The 19,040-nt window shown below is 35.7% G+C and overlaps 1 protein-coding gene across 2 annotated transcripts; it reads right to left on the minus strand.

Moving 5' to 3' along the window:
* Nucleotides 1-5,264: 5,264 nt before the first annotated feature.
* Nucleotides 5,265-7,250, minus strand: LOC112293207 (uncharacterized). Of its 2 annotated transcripts, none has more exons than XM_024542387.3 (2): nucleotides 6,781-7,250; nucleotides 5,265-6,396 (listed from the first exon to the last, which is right to left on the minus strand). In XM_024542387.3, the coding sequence occupies exons 1-2, from the start codon at nucleotides 6,982-6,984 to the stop codon at nucleotides 6,313-6,315; spliced, it is 288 nt and encodes a 95-aa protein (XP_024398155.1). In that variant the 5' UTR covers nucleotides 6,985-7,250; the 3' UTR covers nucleotides 5,265-6,312. The 2 variants fall into 2 exon arrangements, with proteins under 2 accessions (XP_024398155.1, XP_024398154.1); XM_024542386.3 differs by having other exon boundaries at nucleotides 5,265-6,568; nucleotides 6,781-7,126.
* Between the last annotated feature and the right edge of the window lie 11,790 nt (nucleotides 7,251-19,040).

Raw genomic sequence — 19,040 nt, forward strand, 5'->3', positions numbered from 1 at the left:
TTCCTAAAAGAAAGGAATAATATCATAGGTATTTATATTTACTATAATAATTACTTAATTAATATAAGTAAGTAGAAATTAATGAAAATAGATAAATTTGATAAATATCTTATAAAAAAAGCTTCTTAGAAGCTTGATAGATGAAACTTTATCTTTATATATATTCATAGAGGATTGTTAGGTTTAAAACTTGGCCAACAAGTTTATCACATGTCACACATGTTGGTGACTTTTAATCCAAGTTAAATATGTGGCATACATATAGAAACCTTTTCTTGTAAGTTAGACACATATCTTGTCAGTTAGACATATGTTAGAGGTCTTATAGAATATTATCATATATTTCTTAATTAAATAGTATACATAGATATAAAAATGAGGCCTTCATCACTCTTATTAATTTCTTTCTTATTTTTAGTTTAGTTTCAAGTATCTTTAATTTTCTTATCTTTTGGCAATAACCATTTTGGTTTCTTCTTGTATATACATATTTATTTATTTATTTATTTATTTTTGTTATCTTTTTTTGAAAATTGTCTCATTTATTTATTTGCATTCATCAAGTTCATGTCCTTGACAATAGCACACATGTAAGAAACTTGACTTATAAGTTAGAAATGTATCCCATAAGTTGGATCCATATTAAATGACCCATGAAATGTTCCTAAGTAACTTTCTTATCTTTGGCAATAGCCATTCTAGTTTCTTCTTGAATGTGCGTACTTTTTTATTTCCTTCATGTCATTTTCTTTGAGATACATCTCACATGTTTAATTATATTTTTCAAGTTCATGCCCTTAAAATATAGAATAAAAAAGAACTTCGTGAAATGAATCAAATCATGCTTTTATTATAAGTCTAAACATGTCAAGTTATATCTTAACTGTAAAAATTATAAAAAATAATAATAATAACAAAAAATAATCATGTTGTGTAATGATTATGTATATCAATTTTAATATGGCATCTTAAAATTTTTTAAATGCTACTTTTCAAGGTAGAACTAGTCCAGATTCCAAGAAAAAACTATTTATACCATGTAAAACGTAAATAATATAATGAAATTTATCTCACCTTTTCGTCATATAATATTATGATTGTGTTTATTTTTAATTATGGATCCAACCAAGTGAAGCTTCTCAATTTCAGCAAATTTAAAAATTGCTGAAATTCGACTTCATCATCCAATGCTCGCTGGCTGGGTGCCAAGTCAGCCGCTGCTAAATTTGGCGGAGGGGATGTGGTTTTGCAACCAAACTTGGCTGAGGCCGTGGCGATTCGGGACCCTCGGGTGCAACCGAAGGCCCCCGCCTTCATCTGCGCCTGCGGTGGCGGTAACGGTGGCGATGGATTCGAGCGACCGAGCCAGCTAGTGAGGTCGTTGTGGCCACGATCTGCTGGTTCCACAGCTGGAGTATAGTTTCAAGCCCAGTCCAGTTGCTGGTCCACTTCAATATTAGGTCGCCGCAGATTGAAGTGGCTCGGAGCCAGTGATTGCTATCGAACAAGCCAGCTAGCCTCACATACCCGCTGGTTGTCGTAAGCGTGCTGGATCGCTCTGAGGTATTACCGTGGTTTCGGAGCCGGCTTCGTCCGATTAGAAGGGGTGCGGGCCCTCCCCTTGAGGAACTAGATCCGCCCCATCGTAAATCTAACTGATCAGACAAGTCCAGACCTGACCAAACTGTTACCGACCACTGCACAAAGTCATTCAAACTTCGATCTATCTGGCCACCTGTCTAGCTGCCTGCCTTGCTACGAGTGAGTGCAATCACAGTTTCACATGAGCTTCGTTGTGAAGTACTTCGCTTTCTTCCATCGACTACACATCTCACTTTAGTTCAGCTCACTGGAGATCGCATAAGGCTTCGATTCTAGATATTGCCAAAAACACTCACGTACACGCACACACTCTGATATGATTGTCGAAAAACGATTCTCTAATGTCAAGTTTACGAAGTGTGTTTGAACCTTTCAACTAAAACTTCGGCGTCGAAACCAAGTCCACAATCCTTGTTGTTGTGTCGCCTTTCTTTGCATGATTCTTTATTGCTGATTGTGTTGTGTCTTAAAAGTCAACTCTTAAGGGCTTGATGAGAACATCCATAAATTAATAGCTGCGAATTGTTTGAGATGTGAGGATTTAATCTCGGGGATACTTAATTTTTCTTAAATGGGGTCCAAGGATGTTTAACAATGCAGATGATTTTATTCATTATGACCCACAAATTGGATTCAAAAAGTTTGTTTGGAACCCACGTCCACATTGGAACAAGTTGATGCTTGTGCATGATCTCAACAGAATCTAGTTCCAGAAACTGCACTTTTAAGTTTGGTCAAGCATTTACTTGTGTAGTTTTTGAAAGTTTCATTCAAATTCATATCAAGTTATTTTATCAGCAATATTTTTACGATCCAAACTCAATCTTAATGGTTTCCTGATTCCTCAATAGACATTGTTACTTTCCAAAATCATATTGAATTTCTACATGGATTTATTTAGATTTGGTGTTTTATGCGGTTCAAATTCCATCATGAATTCCTTCAATTTTTATGTGCTCCAGTATTTTTTATTTTAAAATACAATATATATATATATATATATATATATAGACACATACACACACACGTACAAGCATACACAGACTGAAAAGAATATAAGGGTGACATATCTAGGATTAAGATTATTCTTTAATTTCTCAGGCAATGATATAGCTCTAGTCATATGTTCCCCAAATCCCAAAAATAACAAAATGTTTCACATCCAAAAATCAGAATCACACGGCACTTATTTACCCAACATCTTAAACCACTACCTTACATCCTAATATAACAGTAAGGCAAATCGACGGAAATGAAAAGATACTAAGCTTCGTTTTGTTCAAGTAGGATCCACAAAAATAATAATAATACTTACACTAGAAAGCAAACTAATGGATTTCAACATGACAGTGAGGTTTAGGCATTCGGTTTATGAACTCGATGGAGACTATACGTAAAATTTGGGCACCTCAATTAGGAACCTCATTTCGGCACAATATCCCTATTCACACATGGTAACCTCGTTTTGGTGGAACATCCTCATTCACAACTGCGAAATAAAAATAGAAAAGGAGATAGAAACCGAGGCATCCGCCGTACCAGGCAAGGGTTGGGAAGGAGAATGCCTGTTTGCTTGCTGCACAGAAATCGAGACTCGTCGTATGGATCATGCAACACATAACGGTACGTGGTGTCTGCGTGCTGGGCAGATCGGTAGTTTGACGTTATTCGCCCACCATGAAATATATTTGAAACGTGAAGCGTTGCAGGTTCACCCGCACAGTGATCTTTCGGCCGAAAGTGAGAAGGGAGTGGCTGATTTAACGTGAGGATTACGGGCCACGCTGTTGAGTTTACTTATTTTCTTTGGTGAATTTGTCGAACAGTTTAGTGGAGTATAAAGAAAGCCGAGTTGAAAATCAGATGGGGGCTTAAAAATAGGCTTGAAATCTGCAAGCTTCGAGGTCGTTTCTCCTGCCCCCTTGGTCATCGAATCGCAAGCGTGGTAGATGCTGGCCCAGACTAGGATTTCCAGGAGGTTGATCAGAGTTTGTTGGTCGTTTTGCTAGAACAACTGGCCAAATAGACTTCTGTTGCGTATTGGGCCAGAGAAAAGGATTTAAAGATAGAAAAAAAGGAGTGCTCGGTGTGGCTCCTTGTGAGTTCCGACCTTACCGTGAATGTCCTTTTTTTCCTCTCCACGCACGGGGATGGACAGAGCTAGCGACAAAAAGCCAAAGTGGGTATTGTAATAATAAGATCGTTTGCACGAGGGCTCCATTCAGCACGAACAAATTAAGTGGGTTTCAACGCTGGCGCTTTGATGTGGCGCATGATGGCTCCTTTCTGTAGCGAGTTTCTTTCATGACATGTCAGGCTTGTCCCCGTCGTAGAGAGCCTGGACAAATTATTAGTGTCCCCGATTTCGAATATTTGAGAGATCTTTTTTTTTGCCCCTTTTTGTTTCGAAGAAAATAGTAAATGAATTTTAAAAAAAAAAAAAATCGATTATATTCATGCATTTATTCTTGACACTGATCTGAACAGAGACGAGGGAAATTAAATTGTAGGGAATAAATAATCCGTAGCAAGGAACAGGGTTTCACAACATTCACACTGTGTAACTGAGGATATTGCATAGTGATATGATGGTGTGGTTCAAATCTTTTTGCCCCTTCTAAACATCTTGTAAATTATGTTGACATTTGGTTATCGGATGCATAGATGCAATAGGTTTGAAGCTGCTACTATTGAATCGATTTCGCAGAACAAGCACGCAGCTCGCACTCTGACGTTTTTACTTCATCTGGCTAGCATACATGCATATCTACGGACATAGATGTGCGGTAGCTGCCTCAGATGTTGTGAGCAGTTTACTGAAGGACAACCAACTGTTGCGAGTTTCTACAACATTCTTAGGGGGAGGTGCAGGGTTAAGGGTTTCGGGTTTTAAAAAAAAACATAAACACACAAAATTATTTAAGAGCAATTTGACAGTATTAAAGGTTTAAAACTTATTAAAATGTTCTGGTGCGAGGAGCCATTTGGAACTTCTGTTCATCCAGTACAAGGTGCCAGCTGGGTACCTATTCCGCTAAGGCTCTATTTGATACCTTGAAATGGTTCAATTTTAGAGAGAATGAACAGTATTGAGAGGATGAATATGAACAACGAAGTGAACTTGAGTTCTTCAGTTCAAATTTTCAAAGTGGAGCTTCCATGCATTCGTTAATCATAAATTCTAAAGTGGGAAGCGAATTCACCATCTGGTGACGAATTCGGAAGTAGAAAAGTATTCAGGCAGGAAATACCAATGTTAAAAAAACAAACCAGTCGCACACCGCGGCGCTGAATTGTGTCCCCAAAAGATGACCATCGCCTAATGGCAATTATCAGGCAACTTTCCGTCCCACTCTAAGCCATGAGGACATATTCAGCTCGTTTCAAAGCAATACCGAGACTTCCAACAGATTTTTGATGCTAGGTTTGTAGAAGTGCAGATTCGAACTGTCCATTTCGCACTTCGGACACCAGCTACTGCACCAGATACATGATGTCTTTATGGAGTACCAATGCTCATCGATTGATCTACTCCAGGATTACTCCCAAGCATGTTTTTCTACAAAGAACCTTTGCTTTGAGAATGCTGAAGATAGGGGTGATCACAGAGAGAGAGAGAGAGAGAGAGAGAGAGAGAGAGCTCACATTGAAGCATTTAAGAATTGCGAGAACGAATTGTATTTTCAAATGGTGAGATGGGAGGTGAAATGAACACACTAGGACGATTCTGCAGCAAATGAGAGCAAAAATAGTAAGTTAGCACCACAGCTACTACGATAAAAGAAATCTAAACTTTCACTTGTTGGAAAACCTTAGGATCTGTACTGCACTACACGAGTAAACGTCGATTACAGGAAGTGAAACCTCTAGCGTGGTAATCAGCCTCACGCTCCAGCTGATTAGATTGCCCCACAGGAGTCTCCGATATGTTGTCTATTTACTAGCACAACTAGGTCATGAGCGCCAAGCATAAGCCTGTCATCGGATGCAGATCAGGATGAGGAAGAAAGTTGGAGTTGCAAAATTGATCACCGACCCAGTGCCGAGATCTTGAATTGCGATAAGCTTGAGAGTGTGAATTGTATAACTATATCTTGGGATTCGTACCGCATTGCATATGGGTAGAGGGTGGGCTCCTGACCATAGAATCAAGTCAGTGGGGCGATCGTAGATAGCCTCTGGAAGAACCGAAGCCACATATTTAGAAACCGTAGTTTCAATACCAAATTTCATCTTGATCGTCGCTGAGTAACCTGGTTAGTAAAGGTTAATGAATGTTTTAGTCGATAGGTCAGTGACACGAAGTAAAGTGCCAAAGAATGACTGGAGGGTTTAGAGGGTCCAAGGTCCAGTGAACATTGCTAGAAGAAGCTACTGCCGATCAACTAGCTAGGGAATTGAGTGAGACCGGTCCATATCGAGTAATGGCAAAGGCTCGTGGTAACTCCATAAGACTTGCATATGAAAACAACCTCCGACACATTTTTCTGCTCCGCAGCGTCTGCAAGTTCATTTTCTGAAGGAATTCAGACAACCAAATTCCTGAAGATTGCAACGTTGACTTTACTCCAGCACTACTAATGTTAATAGTAACCCCCCAATTTCAGTAGTCTAGGGGTAGACAACATCGAGCCAGTCACCTAAAACCTTCGTTAAATATCGGAATAAAAAAAGCGAATATGGTCGTGTCCGTGGAGCTCAGGTCCAATTTCAGCTGCTAATGGGAGCCCACCTCCACAAAGTCCCAATCAGAAATACATTACGCTCCCCACCTGACGCTTCGCACCCACCAAACTGTCCACAAAAGTTACACATCGCAACGATGAGTTCTGAAGGCCGCACTAAGCAAACCCGAGACACGAGTACTCCCTCTGATTTCCAGTCACATGCTCCAGCTACGTGACTGCACACGTTCGACGAATCCTCCAATGATCCGCCTCTTGAGAGTACGAGAAAGCAACGACCACTGAACCTCGGACGCACAAAAACAGACACCACGGCACTGTCAAGCGCCTAATACTTCGAGCGATTCATATCCAACACTTATCAATAGAGACAATAGTGGCTCCCGGGGGATCCGATCCCTGTGTCATCAAGATGCTGCACTACATCAACAGAAGGGATTCCAACCCAGCGCTACAAAACGGAGCTCCACTACTAGACACGAAACTATCTTACCCTTGCCCTTCGAGAAGGCGCACCGCAACGAGACCTGGAGAGCACGCGAAGGTCACCACCGCGCCACCAGATCGAGTCCAACCGAACTGATCTGCGGCCTGCCATCTCGCCGTCAACAACCACGGCGCCGTTACGGAACATTGTATTCGCACCCCAACACAGCGACTCCAGCGAGTGCTCATGACCCAGTGGGAGAGTCTCCATGCGCAGCTGACCGCTCACAGCGCATCATAGGGTGAGTGGCAACGCGAGGCCGGAAACTCCAGGTCGAGCAGGATGGTGGAGACAGGATTGCAATGGGGAGATATGCAACATGGGGAGGTGCTTGAGGGGTGATGATCTAGGGGATGCAGTGGGGTACCGGGCACCAGCAGGCTCGGCAGCAGATTTGAGCATCTGCATCATCATCATCATCATCCTGCGGCGCTGCAGCGGCACCGTAGCACCGCTGCTGCTTTTTGTGCCTTCCCTGGCAGAAAACGGCGCCTGGGTTTGGGATGGGAGAGCCTATATGGCTTGGCTCATTGAGTCAAGGCTGAGGCTCCTACTTTGGTGGGACTTTCATCTCCGTGTTGAATGAATATCTATCGAGATGTACATATTTTTGAATTAATGAAGGTTTGAAATATTATATATATATATATATATATATATATACATTTATACACACACAACCAATTGGTGTGTTTCTGACTACTATGTGAATTGTGTATTTGTATGGTTGTTTGGCTACAGTGCATGTATTTGACATAGTTTAGTTTGTGTGCTATGCATGTTTTATATGTTTATTTATATAGAATTTTTGTAAATTAAAAATGTATCAAAAATATCAAACAACATGTAAATATCTATAATAAAATACAGAAATTTATGGAATTCTTTTAAAAAAGAATGCATTAAAAATATTCTATAAAATCTTCATACAATTCTAAAGAATTGACCTTATGAACTTCATACCTAAATGAATATAATTTTTTTCTTTTTTTTCTTTTTTTTCTTTTTTTTTATGAAAACTTTATTTTTAAAATATCATAATTTAATATAAAGGATTAGTTTTAATTTTTTTAAAAAATAGTTTTATATTTAAAATTTTAACAATAATTTTTATTAGAAATTATGTTTTAGAAACAACTATATATATATATATATATATACTTGTAAAAATCCTTGTTATTGGGCATGAAAAATATTTTGATACAAAATAAGACAACATATAATGGAAAAGAACAACATATAATGGAAAAGAACAACATATATAAAAGAATAACATGTATGAAATGACAACATTTTTTTTATATTATAAAAATATATATTTTTCAGTAATTTTATCAAATAATAATTATATTATTTAATATATATATATATATATATATATATATGTATACTATTCTTATTTTTGAAAAAGTTTGTTATTTTTGGAACTTATAGAATATTGATATTTAAATTATTATAAATAAAATTATAACTTAAGCACATATAAAGTTATGTAAATATTTTTAGATCCTCTAATAAACATAATGATATCATAAAATAATTAATAATAAGTTTTATAATATCTAAGAAGCTTCTATTATGTTTTCTTTTTAAAATTAATCACCTCTCTTTTAAAAACATATGGTTTGATCACAAAAATTACATACTCTCATCAAGGATATGAATCACAAACAATCTAAAGATTGATACACTCTTATGTTACTAGGAAAGAATTAAAAATCATTCAAAGATTTGATAATATAATATTAAAATAAGAATTATAATTATTATTATTATTAAAGATAAGAAGATTAAAGGCTCTTGAAACAAAACTAAGAATAAAAAAAGTGTTGATAAGAGTAAAAAAAGCTTCATTCTTATCTCTATTTATACTATCTAATTAAAAGATACATAGCAATGTTCTATAAGACCTCTAACATGTATCTAACTTATGAAATAAATGCTTAATTTGTAAAACAAGTGTTCTATATCTATACCATATGGCAAAGTTTTTCATCTATCAATCAATTATTAATACGTATAAAGTCAAATTTGTATCTACAAGTTATTATCAAATCTAATTATATTTATCTTTTATATAATATTTTTTATTTAGATAATTATATATATCCATAACATTACCTTTACTTTTAAAGATAAGTTTTATAAAGAATATTTATTACATATTAAAAAAATCTAAGATATAACAAATTATATTTGTCACAAACTTTAATCTCTATTTGCTTTGAAGATACTTGATAGATCTTCTCAACCATCAATAGAGTTCTATACTTGGGTGTGAAGACTATCTTGTTATTTTATCATTATTGAGTCTTTTGTAACTTCCCTCAAGTAAAATAATTTGGAACATCATTAGAGGTAGTTACTACTTCCAAAAATATTATAAAATATCAAGATTTTTTTTTAAGCTCATGATATTAAATATGTTATATTTCACCATCTATTTAGAAAAGAACATTTTATTCTTAAAGATCTTTATCTTTATTATGTTGTCTTCAAGATTATAATAACTTCAATGTGTCATTTGGTAATTTAGCAAATAATAGCTTTGAGTTGGATTTGTTAGATGCTTCATCTTCATCTTCTTAGTGCCATAAATATACAATAATCATAAACAAAGATAAATAATAAAATGTAATTTTTATTGAACCTCATTTTTTTTTCCATCAAATAATTCTTTGATTCTTCATTTTGATTTTGATGCATGTGGTCACTAAAAAACATCAACTTTTCTTATTAAATTTTCAAGATTTTTGGCTAACTTCTATGTATGTTTACTAATATCATATCCATACTAATGTACAAGATATTCTAACTTATTTTAGTGGCATCTTGAGTTTAAGACTACATAAGCCTCAAATTCTTAATTATCATCTATTTTTATATGAAGATGTGGCATTTGTCTTCTTTTTAGTATATCTTTTGTCTTGTATGGCTAAAAAATATACTTAGTATATAGAATAGATCTTTACAAACTTTTATAGATTTAATTAATAAGTAATTATATTAATTTGTTTATAAATAAAAATTATCAAAATCAATGATAATCCAACTTGTCATAAAGACAACTATTCTTAATATTACAACAAAATAATCATATCTTCTTGCATATATAGAATTGATGTTGTCTCAAGAATAAGAATTCAATGATTTCAAATAAATAAGTAAGTTATTTTTAAAAGTAATATATATATATTCAAGAAGAAATTAGAATGGTTATTACCAAAAGACAAGAAAACTAAAGATCCTTGAAACTAGACTAAAAGCAAGAAAAGAATAGAAAAGAGTGAGTAAGACTTCATTCTTATATTTGTATATATTATCTACCTAAGAACTACATGGTGATGTTCTATAGGGCCTCTAATATGTATCTAACTTGTAAGACAAGCTTCTTATATATATGCCACATGTCTAACCATAAGTCACTAATATGTGCAATGCATTGCCAACTTGTTGGCCAAGTTTTCAACCTATCAATTATCTAAAGATAAATATATAGGCAAAGTTATATCTATAAATAATCTAAAAAACATTTCTATAATATATTATTAAATTTATTTACTTTAACATTCTTCTATATATTCATATTATTTAGATAATTATTGGATTAAATATATATGTTTATTATATAATCCTTCTTATTAAGAATGAGTTCTATAAAGAGTAATGATTACATGTTGAAGAAGCTGAAGATGCAATGAATTATATTTTTTATATAATTTGATCTTTTTTTTTTCTTCAAAGATAATTGATAGATCTTTTTAGCCATTAATAGTGTTTCATATTAGGAAGAAGAAGACCATCTTGATATTTAATCATTGTTGAGGCCTTTGTAACTTCTTTCAAAGAAAATATTTGTAATACCATCAAGAGTTGTTTCTACCTCCAAAAATATGACTAAATATTGAGAGTCTCTTCTAAGGTTGTCATACCAAACATATTATATATTACTATGTCTTTGAAAAAAAATAAGTCATTCTTAATGATCTTCATTTCTATTATATTTTCTTGAAGGTTGGAACAATTATAATATCTTGTCCAATAAATCAACAAATGATAGCTCTTAAGTTGAATTTGTTAATTGTTGATTCTTCATTTTTTTAGTACCACAAATACAAAGAAATCAAAATCAAAGATAAAAAATAGGTATCAAGGATATAAATCATGAAAAATCAAAGAATCAATATACTCTTGTATCACTCAAAAAGAATAGATTATTACTTAAAGATGGTATAATATTAAGATTAGAATGGCTTTAGCCAAAAATAAGAAGACTAAATATTTTTAAAATAAGTTTAAAAATAATAAAGGCATTAATAAGAATAAAAAAGACTTCACTCTTGCTTCCATATATACTATCTAATTAAAAGCTATATAATAATATTCTATAAGACATCTAATATATGTTCAATTTACAAGACATGTGTCTAACTTACAAGACAAGTTTATAATATGTATGCCATATGACCGACTTGTACCACAAGCTATGAATATGTGCAACACATGACTAACTTATTGGCAAAACATTTACTCTACTAATTAACTATAAATACATATGAAACCAAATGTGCATCTATGATGTTTTTAAGAAGCTTCATCATAAGATATTATTAATTCTCTCTACATTTATCTTCTATCTAATACTTTATATCTAGATAATTTTTGTATGTCAATGATAATAGGATACAATTGAATATTTTTTCTTTTAAAGCAAGTAATTTCTTAATTCTTCATCTTGGTTTTGATAAATATTATTGATAGAAAGCTTAGATCCTCTACATTATATTTACAAGATTCTTGGCTTACTTTTGTGTATATTTATTAATATTATATCTTTTCTAATGAATAAAATAAATCTAAATAAATCTAAATTGGTGCTACTATGAGTCTAAGACTTCTTCAATTTTAAACTTTTAATTATTGACTATTCCTATAGAAAAAAATTAGCATTTATCTTTTGTTCGATATATGTATAATTTTGTATGGCTTGAGAAGAGACATATGAAATACATGATAGATCTTCATAAATTTTGGTATATATAATCAATAAGCAATTGAATTGATCTATTTAAAAATAAAAAATAATTCAAGTCTATAATAATTCAACTATTAGAAAGGTAGCTAATCCTAATATTATAATAAAATAATTATATCTTATTGTCAACATGGAATTGAGGTTGTTACTTACAATAGGCGTCTATATTGGTTTTTTGTTATCCTTATGCTTCTTTCAATTGTGCCTTCATTATCACATGTATATCTAATAGATAATTTTCCAAATCTTTTATTATAAGATTATTAACTCTTAAAAAGTCAAAAGTATGAAGTCATGGATGATAACTATAATTAGCATAAAAGATATTTATTAAATAGAAGAAAATATAGTGTTATTATTAAAAAACTTCATCAATGGTAAATGATTTGTCTAACCATGTTAATAGTAGTTGACGATAAATTGCAAATATTGCTCTAAAACTTGATTCACCTATTTTATTAGTCTATTAATTTGAAGCTGAATAATTAAATATAATTTTAAATCTATCTTTAATATCTTAAAAATTCATTTAAATTCTCCAAAATTTCCAAAAACTTGATACAAATAAAATTCTTTTATTGAATATAATATCCATTGATAATTTATGATAACATAAAATATTATTAAAGAAAAATTTTATTCTTTTTTATCTATAATAAAATTTATATATGTTATAAAATATGCTATTTAAGTGAAACTAACTACTATTACAAAAAATGAAGTTATAAAAAATTGATACTAAAAGATTTGTAATAAAATTTATAAAAAAAAAAAAAAAAAAAAAAAAAAAACAATGGTTATTCTTATTGTCAAGGACATGACTCTCAAAGAAAGGAAATCTTTAATATTCTCATGTATCACTGAAAGGAGCTAAAAAGATACTCAAAAATGATATAATATTGAATTAGAATGGCTATTGCCAAAAATAAGAAGATTAGAAAGACTTAGAATAAGACTAAAGACTAGAAAGGCATTGACAAGAATAAAAAAGACTTCATTCTTGCCTCCATATATACTTTCTAACTAGAAGCTACATATCAATATTCTTTAGGACCTCCAAAATATATTGACTTTGCTAGCCACATGTCTTAACTTGCAAGGCAAGTTATTTATGTATGCGCTACACAGTTAGCTTATTATATAAGCTATTACACTGAGTTAATTTATTCTACAAGCTACCAACATGTGCTTAACTTGTTGGCTAATTTTCTATCCTACAAATACATCTAAAGTCAAAACTATATCTATGAAGCTTCTGGATGTCACGGACCAAAAATACAAACAAGAAATCTAAACAAGAAGTTCAAGAAGAAATGACAAGAACTAGATTATCAGATGAGTACAAGAGTAACGCCAGGAGAATTGAGCTAGAGCTTCAAGAGATGCGTTGTCGAGACTGAAGAACTCTTCAGCCTCGACTCCTATATATACTACTGGCCTATGGTTCTAAGGAAGCGCATCAAGAAGCTTCCCAAGAACTATGAAGCTTCTCGAGCAACTACCCAAGAGCTAGGAAGCTTCTCAAGTAACTTCCTAGAATCTACTAGAATATTCTAAGAATCTTCTAGAGCCTTCTAAAAGAATCTTTAGGAAATCTTTAGAGAATATTCTAAAAGAATATTCAAAGAATCTTCTGGAAGTTTCTAGAGACTTCTTTCTAGAAGGTTCTAGAAACTTATCTCTAGAAAGGTCTAAGGACTAGGTCCCTAACATCACCTCCTCCTTTAGCTTCGAGGTCTCCGAGAAGCAATGTTATCGTCAGTCAATACCAACGTAAGAAAATGAAGATCTGTCGCATAACCTCTGCTATGAACTCCAATTGTTGTTCACGAGGCAAGTGATTCAATGGTCCTTGAAGCCAACGGTAGTGGCCCACGCCTTCAACTTCTGACCAAGCATGAACCTCCGTGTCTTCATTGTGAAATTATCCTGCAAACACTCCTTCTGGCTGACCATTGTAGGCAGGCTCGACCTCAAATACAATCACCAGCGATCTGTTACTCGGAATCCTTCGACGTCGTCGTGGTGCAAGCGGTTCTTCATCTCGCGGTCGTCTTTGTGAGCTAGTTGCTTGAGATGACATGACAAGTGTAGTATCTTGGCTATCCATATTCAAAGGCTAAAACAATAAGAACAAACTTGGGCTACTAAGAAAGTTCTACGCTATCTTGGAGAGAATGACTACATCAACTATGGATTTTGGTGGTGCTCTCTCCTCTTTTCTGTTTTCTGGATGAACAAGCTTCAGTAAGAAGCTATCGTCGAACCGGCTTGGGTTTCTCAGGATATCGTCGATGAAACTCCTGTACCTTTTGCGGTGCATTCGCGAGATTTTCGACCGGCTCCCATGTTCGTTCATTAATATCGTAATCGCTCCAATGCACAAAGTATTCTAATTTACCCCGTCTTTGCCGTGAATCCAGGACCTTTTCCACCTCATATTCTTCGTGGTTCTCTATTTCTATGCTAGGTGGTAGACATTGTACTCTTCCAGGAAAAGACGATTCTCGATAAGGCTCCAACAAAGAAACATGAAAGATAGGATGTACCTTCATAGTAGCTGGTAACTCCAAACGATACGCTACAGGATTGATCTGCTTCTGGATAACAAATGGTCCCAATCTCCGATAGTCCAATTTGTCACATGGCCGCTTGGTCTTAATATTTCGTCGAAGCAGCCAAACTTTGTCTCCAATCGTGAATTTAGGTGCCTGATTCCGAAATTTGTCTGCGGACGCCTTGTAAGATTCTTGGACAGTTTGCAATTGAAGCTTCAATGTAGTTTGAAGCTGCGAAAGCTCCTTCACCAATCCTTCAGCTGCCGGATTGTTAATCGTTGACGAACTCCATAAGTCAAGCTTCGGATGGTATCCATAATTGGAAAAGAATGGCGTTTGTTGAGTTGATGCATGAAGGGTGTTGTTATATGCGAACTCGACTAGCGGTAGATATGCGACCCAATCATCTTATTGATAGTTGATGGTGCAACGTAAATATTGCTCTAAAACTTGATTCACCCGTTCTGTTTGGCCGTTCGTTTGAGGATGAAATGCCGAAGAAAGCTTGATATCCACCTTCAATATTTCAAAAAGAGATTTCCAAAACTTTGACACAAACTGGGTTCCTCGATCCGATACGATATCATCTGGTAGACCATGATATCGATACACATTATCAAGAAAGAGTCTTGCTGTGTCTTCGCTTGACGATGTCTTCTTGCAAGGGACAAAATGCGCCATCTTTGTAAGCCGGTCTACGACAACAAAAATACTGTCAAATGAATTTGATGGTGGTAGATCCGTAATAAAGTCCATGGAAACCGAAGACCATGGTCGGCGCGGAATAGGCAATGGCTGTAGAAGTCCATAAGACCGATGTCGAGGGTTTTTGGATCTTGAACAAATATCACAAGATACAACAAAATCTTTCACATCCTTCCACATTTGAGGCCACCAAAAATCGCGAGAAATAAGTTCCAAGGTCTTATTGAATCCAAAATGTTTCGCAGCTGGAAAGTCATGACGAGATTGAAGAACTCGGAGTCGTGTTGGCCCTTTTGGGATATACAACCGCTCTTCGAAATATACTAGATCTCCTTCCATCTTGAATTTATCATCACTAGCATGTTGCTTGATATCAAGGGCTAGAGAATCTTCAATGGTTGCGGCCCATACCTGGTCGAGGAAGTCAGCATCAATTGGTACAATAGCTGCGTTGAGCCGAAATTTCTCTGGCTTCAACAATGTCGTGCACTGTTGATCAAATGCTGCATCTCCAGCCTTTAGCGCGAGATATGATCTCCTTGATAATGCATCGGACAACCCTTATTGCTTCCCAGGCCGATAAGTAATAACAAAATCGAACCTGGATAGCAACATACTCCACCGAGCTTGACGTCGATTCAAAACCCGAGCCAACATAAAATACTCCAAATTCTTGTGATCCGTATATACGGTCACTGGATGTGCAGTTCCTTCGAGAAAGTGGTGCCACTCTTGGAAAGAATCTACTATAGCAAGGAGTTCCTTATCGTGGATCTCATAGTTGATCTCAGTAGCAGAGAATTTTCGAGAATAGAACGCAACTGGATGGAGCTTCTCATCTACGCCCATCTGTGAAAGTACAACTCCCAAAGCAAAATCCGAAGCATCTGTCTCCAAATAAAAGGCCTTTGTAAAGTCCGGATGTACCAAGATTGGAGCTGTAGTAAATACCATCTTCAAATCTTGAAATGCTTTTTCTGCGATAGGTCCCTATTCGAGCTTGTCCTTACACGTTAACCGAGTGAGGGGGGCAGCAACTTGAGAATAATTCTTGATGAAGATCCGATAGTAGTTAGCAAATCCAAGAAAACATTGTACGTCTCTAACCGTCTTCGAAACTTCCCAAGACATGATTGCTTCCACCTTCTTTGGATCCATCTTCAAGCCTTCCGTAGTCGCGATGAATCCCAAAAACTCCATCTCAGTTTGGTGAAATAAGCACTTCTCCAATTTGGCATAGAGTCCTCGCTCCCGTAGTTTTTTGAGTACCAGACGAACGTGCTTCTCATGTTCTTCCTCGTTCTTAGAAAATATCAAAATATCATCTAGATAGATGACAACAAAATCGTCTAGATGCTCTCGAAAGATGTCATTCATCATGTGTTGAAAGACCGCTGGAGCATTAATAAGACCAAATGGCATGACATTGTATTCAAAATGGCCATATCTTGTCCGAAAAGCTGTCTTCCATTCATCTCCTTCATTGATTCGCACAAGGTTGTAAGCTCTCCTTAGGTCAATCTTTGTAAAGATCCTTGCACGCCCAAGTTGTTCTAGAAGACCAGAGATCAAAGGCAGTGGATAGCGATTCTTTTTTGTCACCTTGTTGAGACCTCGATAGTCCACGCACATCCATAGTGAGCCATCCTTCTTCTTCACAAATAAGATTGGTGCCCCAGCTGGCGACTTCGAATGATGGATGAAGTTCTTGGCTAGATTCTCGTCAATGTACTTCCGCAACTCAGTCAACTCCGTCTGCGATAAATTGTAGATTGGTCCAAAAGGTGGTTGTGCTCCTTCTTGCAATTCAATGGCACAGTCATAGGGTCGATGCTCTGGCAGCATATCAGCATTCTTCTTTTCAAAGACATCTTTGAATTCTTCATACTGCTTTGGAATAACCAAAGTCGGAGTTGCATCTTCTCGAGTCGGAGTTGCGAAGATGACAAGAGGTGTATTTTGCTTGGCTTCCTTCATGAAAGCCCTTGCACCTATAAACAAGGATTTGTTTCTAGACATTGTCTTGGCAGATTCCACCTTCAAGGAGTTTGTTGGAAATGTCACTTTCCGCAACTTCCAATCTATCAATGGATTATATCTATTAAGCCAAGATAGTCCCAAAATGATAGGACATGAAGGGGTCTTGATAACATTCAACACAATATTGCTCTCATGGTTTTCAAGACGTACCTTCAATGGTTTAGTTTCATGGATAACATTGCCCGAAGACAATGGTCGTCCATCTATGACTTCTACATGGACAGGCTTAAGTTTCTTTACAAGAGAAATATTGTGAAGCTTGGCAAACTCTTCATCTATAAAGCAAGCGGATGCACCCGAGTCTAATAAAGCATCGACTTGTAGTTCTTGAATATCCAGATGTAAAGGTACCATAAAACAATCTAAAGGTTGAGCTGAGAGAAAGGGACCTTGATTAATTTTGGATGTTGAGATGTCCAGCCGCACGGTCCCTATTGTGGCTGGGCGTCCTTGTTTTCCTGCATGCTTGTATTCCTGAGTCTTGTTGTTTGAAGCTTCTGTTTCTTCCGACAATCTACAGCTTTATGGCCTACTTCTCCGCAATATAAATACAAGTTTTGTTCAAACCGTCGCTTCCTTTCCTCAGCTGTGAGGGGTTTGAAACGTACCGCATCAATTTGCATGGGTTCAGGATCTGTGGAGTGATTCTCTGGACCTTTTGAAAATGTAGCAAATGCTCCATCATTTCTCCAGCCTGATCGTCTTTCTTGTCGTAATTCAAAGAGGCGGTTGTCACAAATAATTGCCTGAGATATAAGTTCTTCTAAAGTATCCGCCTTAGGCATGGTGATCAATAAGTTCTTGACATCATCTCTCAGTCCATATCGAAATCGTATCATGAACGCCTTATCATTCCAATCAAGATCACATATAAGCTGTTGAAATTCTGCAGCATAGATTGCAGCAGAACGTGATCTTTGTCGCAGATTTTGTATCTTTCTTTCAGCCACTCTTTTTTGATCGCTATCTCCAAACGCAGCAGTAAGTCTCTCTATGAAAGCCTCTAGGTCGTACAATATTCGAGAATCCTTCTCCAATAGTGGAGCAAGCCAAGAGCGAGCATTTCGTGATAGAAGAGTACCTATGAAAGCAACCTGGGTAAATCCATTCGGATAACGAGAAGGGTATAGGCGTAGATAAAGTCGTACTTATTGCACAAAACCTCGGAAGTTGGCTCTTGTTCCGTCAAACTTGTCTGGCATACTCGCTTTTGGTTCTTTCGTACTAATCCTTGAAGTATCTATAGGGGTCGTATGTGACACATGTCTTGCTTCTCTCAATCGAATAATCTCTTGTTGTAGGCTATGAATTTCGCGTCTAGCTTCTTCGGTCACTAGATCAATTTGAGGTTCTTTACTTGGATTGCGAAGAAATGCAATCTCCTTTCGTACACTATTCATAAGAGTTTGAAGATCTGCAAGAGTTGCCACTCTATTGTCTACTTGTGGAGATGCACTGTCTATGACCTGGTCTACTTCCATATTTAGAGAATAGATGGATTAAAATTTTGAGAGAAGAAGAAATTGCTAAGTCTCTTGGAGAAAATTGTAGCACTACCTGTCACTAAAACCTACTCGGAGAAAAGAAAAAAAACACTAAACGATTTCAGTTTTAGAGGAGGATAATCCGCAACCTCTAAAAATGCCTCAATGCTTTCGAGAAGAGGGGTAATCCGCACTCTATCAAGAAGGCAAAGCTCTGAAATCGATGTTAACAGTCTTTTTTACTAGCTATGCTAAACAAAAAGAAGGAATTAATATCAGTCCAAGAGAGGGTAATCCGCAACCCTTAGAACGCTCAAGTATCTCTAAGGAAAGGGGTAGTCCACTCTCTGCCTCAAAGAACTAAGCTCTGATATTGTGATTGAGAAAATATTAGTTTAGAGGAAGGTAATCCGCAACCCCTAAAGCGCTAGAATACCTTCAAGA

This window comes from Physcomitrium patens, chromosome 16 (genome assembly GCF_059467195.1).
Source record: "Physcomitrium patens ecotype Gransden chromosome 16, ASM5946719v1, whole genome shotgun sequence".
Taxonomy (NCBI): Eukaryota; Viridiplantae; Streptophyta; class Bryopsida; order Funariales; family Funariaceae; genus Physcomitrium; species Physcomitrium patens.

Coding starts and splice junctions, on each gene's coding strand:
- LOC112293207 (XM_024542386.3), bottom strand. CDS start 6,962: ATGAGCACTCGCTGGAGTCGCTGTGTTGGGGTGCGAATACAATGTTCC. Junction 6,569..6,780: donor CGCCTTCTCGAAGGGCAAGG/GTAAGATAGTTT, acceptor TCCGAGGTTCAG/TGGTCGTTGCTTTCTCGTAC.